The sequence below is a fragment of the Carcharhinus amblyrhynchos genome, chromosome 23 (genome assembly GCF_965287045.1).
Source record: "Carcharhinus amblyrhynchos chromosome 23, sCarAmb.v2.hapA, whole genome shotgun sequence".
Classification (NCBI taxonomy): domain Eukaryota; kingdom Metazoa; phylum Chordata; class Chondrichthyes; order Carcharhiniformes; family Carcharhinidae; genus Carcharhinus; species Carcharhinus amblyrhynchos.
The window spans coordinates 12826693-12832692 of record NC_137346.1 but is presented as its reverse complement, the minus strand read 5'-3'; the positions used below and the strand labels follow the sequence as shown (position 1 = coordinate 12832692).

The following is a 6000-nucleotide window of genomic DNA, read 5'->3' as shown; positions in this document are numbered from 1 at the left end:
GAGATGCATAGGGTCAAGGGATTAGTGGGATTATGGGGTTAGAGCCTGGGTGGGATTGTGGTCGGTACAGACTCAATGGATCGAATGGCCTCTTTCTGTATTGCAGGGATTCTAAGTCTCAGTCAAAATATTGTTTAAAAAGTCAGGGAAACCGGCTAGTGGCAACTGAGAGAGGGTTCGTGTTAATTCACTTTTTAAAACAAAATCTGCGCTGTTGGTTGGGTGGGAGAATGAGATATGTTACTCCAGAAAAGTGGGAAATTGAAGGTTTGCATGTGTGAGAGAGAGCTGCCGTTTTGAAAAGAAGCAAAATTATGTTTTGGGCGCGTCTCGCCAGCCGTATTGCAGGCAGTCCCAGTAAGCCGAAAGGAAAGGGTCGGAGGTTGAGTTGAGAGTAGAGAAAAAAAAATACACCACGTGTGTTAGTAGCAGAGCCGGCACCGTCCTTCCTTCCCTCTGTCCCCGCTGCTCTAGCCTGTGTCAGCACCGGGAGTTTTTAACTGCTTTGCAGTTTCGGCGCAAGGTTGGGGGCAGCGGGGGGAATTGAGGTTGGGGGGGCTGGGGAGGGGGGAGAGACAAGCTGGGAGCAGGAACGATGGTGAGCAAAACGGACGAGACCTCGCCGGTGGCTGGCGACACCAGAGAAGGGAAAGAGTTAGAAAATGACATTGGGAAGGAGGCGTGTGACTGTGGTGAGTAAAGGTCAAAATAGCCCAGGAGGGTTATTGGGGGGGTAGAGGAGGAGGAGAGAGAGATTGAATTAAACCCCCATTTATAGGTTCGCAATTCATGTTTGCACCAGATTTTAATTTTTATTAACAAATGGAGAGAGAGCAGGTTGGTGTTTGAGAGGGTTTGCTAGAGGATTTGGAAAGGAGGAGATTTGGAAGGAGGGTTTTTTGGGATTTGGGAAGGGGGAGTTGTCAGTAGCTGGAATACAGTGTTCGGAGGGTTTTATTTGGCTCTTGCAGACTCGTTTGTAGAGAAAGTCAGTCCCGCTTCCCCCGCAATCGGTGTCTTTTTGCTGATAGCTGCTCTGCGCTACAATGTTGCCATCCGGCTCCACATTGTATCCAGGCGGCGGGCGGCCCGGCCTTTGATTGTTACCAAATGTATCCGATTGTGTAACAAAGTGGCGACTCCTGTCAGAGAGACACGACAGTGAGGTGGGGTAGGGGAGGAGAGGAGACACAGTGTGTGTGGGGAGGGGAGAGGACAGAGTGTGTGTGGGGGGGGGAAGAGGACAGTGTGTGTGTGTGGGGGGGGAGAGGACAGAGTGTGTGTGGGGGGGGGAGAGGACAGAGTGTGTGGGGGGGGGAGAGGACAGAGTGTGTGTGTGGGGGGGGGAGAGGACAGAGTGTGTGTGTGTGGGGGGGGGAGAGGACAGAGTGTGTGTGTGTGGGGGGGAGAGGACAGAGTGTGTGTGTGTGGGGGGGAGAGGACAGAGTGTGTGTGTGTGGGGGGGAGAGGACAGAGTGTGTGTGTGGGGGGGGGAGAGGACAGAGTGTGTGTGTGTGGGGGGGAGAGGACAGAGTGTGTGTGTGTGGGGGGGGGGAGAGGACAGAGTGTGTGGGGGGGGGGAGAGGACAGAGTGTGTGTGTGTGGGGGGGAGAGGACAGAGTGTGTGTGTGTGGGGGGGAGAGGACAGAGTGTGTGTGTGTGGGGGGGAGAGGACAGAGTGTGTGTGTGTGGGGGGGAGAGGACAGAGTGTGTGTGTGTGGGGGGGAGAGGACAGAGTGTGTGTGTGTGGGGGGGAGAGGACAGAGTGTGTGTGTGTGGGGGGGAGAGGACAGAGTGTGTGTGTGTGGGGGGGAGAGGACAGAGTGTGTGTGTGTGGGGGGGAGAGGACAGAGTGTGTGTGTGTGGGGGGGAGAGGACAGAGTGTGTGTGTGTGGGGGGGAGAGGACAGAGTGTGTGTGTGTGGGGGGGAGAGGACAGAGTGTGTGTGTGTGGGGGGGAGAGGACAGAGTGTGTGTGGGGGGGGGGGGGAGAGGACAGAGTGTGTGTGTGGGGGGGGGAGAGGACAGAGTGTGTGTGTGGGGGGGGGAGAGGACAGTGTGTGTGTGTGGGGGGGGGAGAGGACAGAGTGTGTGTGTGGGGGGGGGAGAGGACAGAGTGTGTGTGTGGAGGGGGGAGAGGACAGAGTGTGTGTGGAGGGGGGAGAGGACAGAGTGTGTGTGGGGGGGGGAGAGGACAGAGTGTGTGTGTGGGGGAAGTCAGGACAGAGTGAGGTGTGGGGGAAGTCAGGACAGAGTGAGGGGGGGGAGAGTCAGGACAGAGTGAGGGGGGGAGAGGGGGCAGAGTGAGCGGTGAGGGGGGGAGGGGGGCAGAGTGAGGGGGGGAGGGGGGCAGAGTGAGCGGTGAGGGGGGGAGGGGGGCAGAGTGAGCGGTGAGGGGGGGAGGGGGGCAGAGTGAGCGGTGAGGGGGGGAGGGGGGCAGAGTGAGCGGTGAGGGGGGGAGGGGGGCAGAGTGAGCGGTGAGGGGGGGAGGGGGGCAGAGTGAGCGGTGAGGGGGGGAGGGGGGCAGAGTGAGCGGTGAGGGGGGGAGGGGGGCAGAGTGAGCGGTGAGGGGGGGAGGGGGGCAGAGTGAGCGGTGAGGGGGGGAGGGGGGCAGAGTGAGCGGTGAGGGGGGGAGGGGGGCAGAGTGAGCGGTGAGGGGGGGAGGGGGGCAGAGTGAGCGGTGAGGGGGGGAGGGGGGCAGAGAGCGGTGAGGGGGGGAGGGGGGCAGAGTGAGCGGTGAGGGGGGGAGGGGGGCAGAGTGAGGGGGGGAGAGGGGGCAGAGTGAGGGGGGGAGAGGGGGCAGAGTGAGGGGGGGAGAGGGGGCAGAGTGAGGGGGGAGAGGGGGCAGAGTGAGGGGGGAGAGGGGGCAGAGTGAGGGGTGAGGGGGGGGAGAGGGGGCAGAGTGAGGTGAGGGGGGGGAGGGGGGGGAGAGGGGGCAGGGTGAGGGGGGGAGAGGGGGCAGAGTGAGGGGTGAGGGGGGGGAGAGGGGGCAGAGTGAGGGGTGAGGGGGGGGGAGAGGGGGCAGAGTGAGGGGTGAGGGGGGGAGAGGGGGCAGAGTGAGGGGGGAGAGGGGGCAGAGTGAGGGGTGAGGGGGGGGAGAGGGGGCAGAGTGAGGGGTGAGGGGGGGGAGAGGGGGCAGGGTGAGGGGTGAGGGGGGAGAGGGGGCAGAGTGAGGGGTGAGGGGGGGGAGAGGGGGCAGAGTGAGGGGTGAGGGGGGAGAGGGGGCAGAGTGAGGGGTGAGGGGGGGGAGAGGGGGCAGAGTGAGGGGGGAGAGGGGGCAGAGTGAGCGGTGAGGGGGGGGAGAGGACGGGGGGGTCAGAGGAGGGGGGTACTTCCCCAGGGTGGGAAGTAGCTGAGGAAGGGGAGGGGGATATTTAAATGCAGTGGGATCAGGGACACCCTCTCTCTCTCCCTCTGCCCGGGAAGCAGGGGGTGAGCTGGTCTCCTCCTCCTCCTCCCCGGCAGTTGAAGGTGACCTTCAGTGCCGCTGCTGGCTGCGGGAGCGGCCTAACCCTCCCGGGCAGGGCCTGCTGCAGGTGAGCGGCTCCCCGCTCCCTCTCCAGCCCGGCCCGGGGCTCGCTGTCAGGCGGGGAGGGGGACACGTTTTCCCGGGGGGGTGGCTGGAGGGGAGGGGGGCTCCGCTTCCAGGGGCTTCATGCTGACCCCGGAAGTGAATGCAGCTCCTTGACAAGCGGGGGGGGCGGGGGGGTTAAAGGTTAAAGTTCGATCTGAATGAACCAGTTACCATGGCTGCTCTGCCCTCCGCCCCCCTTTCTTAGCCCCTCTTCACAAGGCTGACCCTGTCCTCTGGCACTTGCCCTTCAGGCATGTTAGAGGGCAGTGAGCTGTGTGCACCTTGTCTGATAGGGGAAACTTCTAACTGAAGGTTTGTACTCAATGAGGCTGAATGCAAGCTAAATAAGTTAACTTAAAAGTTTAAGTTTATTTGTTTATTCGTGTCACAAATAGGCTTACATTAACCCTGCAATGAAGTTACTGTGACAATCCCCTAGTCGCCACACTCTGTTCGGGTACACTGAGGGAGAATTTAACGCCTAACCAGCACGTCTTTGGGGGAAACCGGAGCACCCGGAGGAAACCCACGTGGACACGGGGAGAACGTGCAGACTCCACATGGCCATTTGCTGTCAAATCTGCACATGTTTAATCACGAGAGAGGGCGCACTTGCAATATTTAAGCACGGTGGCACAGCGGTTAGCACTGCTGCCTCACAGTGCCAGGGATCCAGGTTCAATTCTGACCTCGGATTGAGTTTGTTTGGAGTCTTCATGCTCCAAAGATGTGCAGGTTAGGTTGGTTGGTCATGCTAAATTGCCTCTTAGCGTCAGGGAGAGTAGCAGGATCACAGAGATAGGGCCTGGGTGCGGTTGCTGTCGGTGCAGGCTTGATGGGCTGAATGGCCTGCTTCAGCACTGTGGGATTCTATGAAATAACGTACAGATGTGTATTCTATGCATAATGTAGGTGACTTAATTGATTTGAGGCACCTTTCACAAGCTCTGGGTGCTGCGCAGTTGTACGGGCTAAATGTTAGCACTCGTGGTGAGGCCTCGATTTCAAAGTTGTGCCTCTGCTAGTCGCCCATTAAATTTATCAAAAGCGGTAAACCGATCATAAAACGTAGGCTTGAGCGTTGACTGAGGTGGGGACGGGCTGCAGGGCATCACTGTTCAGACTCAATTCCACCTTTGTAAAAGCAAATTACTGCAGATGCTGGAACCTGAAACCAAAAGAGAAAACGCTGGTAAATCTCAGCGAGTCTGGCAGCATCTGTAAGGAGAGAAAAGAGCTGACGTTTCAAGTCCAGATGACCCTTTGTCAAAGCCTTGACTTGAAACATCAGCTCTTTTCTCTCCTTACAGATGCTGCCAGACCTGCTGAGATTTTCCAGTATTTTCTCTTTTAGTTTCAATTCCATCTTTCCTGTTTTTCCAGTATTTTCTCTTTTAGTTTCAATTCCATCTTTCCTGTTTTTCCAGTAGAAGATCCTGGATGTGATTTGATCAGAGTGGCACAGTGGTTAGCACTGCTGCCTCAGTCCCCAATTCTGGCCTTGGGTGGCTGTCTGTGTGGAGTTTGCATGTTTTCCTCATGTCTGCGTGGGTTTCCTCTGGTGCTCCGGTTTCCCCCTACATTCCAAAGATGTGCAGATCATTGACCATGTTAAATTGCCCCTTGGTGTCGCGAGATGTGTAGGTTAGGGGAATTAGCTGGGTAAATACATTGGGTTATGGGGATAGGGTGTGGGCCTGGATAGGAAGCTCTGTCAGAGAGTTAGACTCAGTGGGCTGAACAGTCTCCTCCTGCAGCATGTGAATTCAGCATGTTCCCAGTTTATGAATTCTGTGAACTGGATCTGCTCAATAGCGTTGAATCCCTACAGTGCAGAAAGAGGCTATTCAGCCCATCCCCATCTGCGCCGACAACAATTCCACACAAGCCCTGTCCCCATAACCCCATGTATTTACCCTGCTAATCCCTTGATACTAAGGGTCAATTTAACTTGGCCAATCCATCCAATCTGCGCATCTCTGGAGTGTGGGAGGAAACTGGAGCACCCGGAGGAAACCCACGTCGACAAGAGGAGAATGTGCAGAGTCCACACAGACAGTGATCTAAGCCGGGAATCGAACCTGAGTTCATGGCATTGTGAGGCAGCAGTGCTAACCACTGTGCCATCTGTAAAAATGTTTATTGTAGGCTGTAGTTGGTTTTACAAAGATGGCATGTAGCTTCCAGTCCTGTCTGGAAAGCATCGGGTCCTTAAACTTTGAATCGTCACCTTGCAGCATTGAAATGCCATTGCAATACTGAACTTTGTGTAATAGAACTGCAAGTCATGTACGATATTGTTCTGTATTGAGTGAATAGTTGAAAACATCCTCCTTTTATTAAGTTTAGTTGTTGGTCTGAAAGCACCGATTGTTGCCCTTCTGCCTCTGGCGTTTCTCTCATTTACTAAAGCTGTTCCACCAGAAT

At 56.9% G+C, this 6000-nt stretch overlaps 1 protein-coding gene across 3 annotated transcripts in view; it reads left to right on the top strand.

The window, feature by feature from the left end:
* Positions 1-578: 578 nt before the first annotated feature.
* cluha (CLUH binding protein of NUMT mRNA a) overlaps positions 579-6000 on the top strand; it is a 97129-nt gene continuing 91707 nt past the window's right edge. For 2 of the 3 annotated variants that reach the window (XM_080210368.1, XM_080210367.1), the window contains exon 1: positions 579-692. In XM_080210368.1, the coding sequence (XP_080066494.1) occupies positions 596-692 (97 nt within the window). In that variant the 5' untranslated portion in view covers positions 579-595. Of the gene's footprint in view, positions 693-3759; positions 3886-6000 lie in introns of those variants that run through there. The other variant, XM_080210369.1, reaches the window with a different exon arrangement.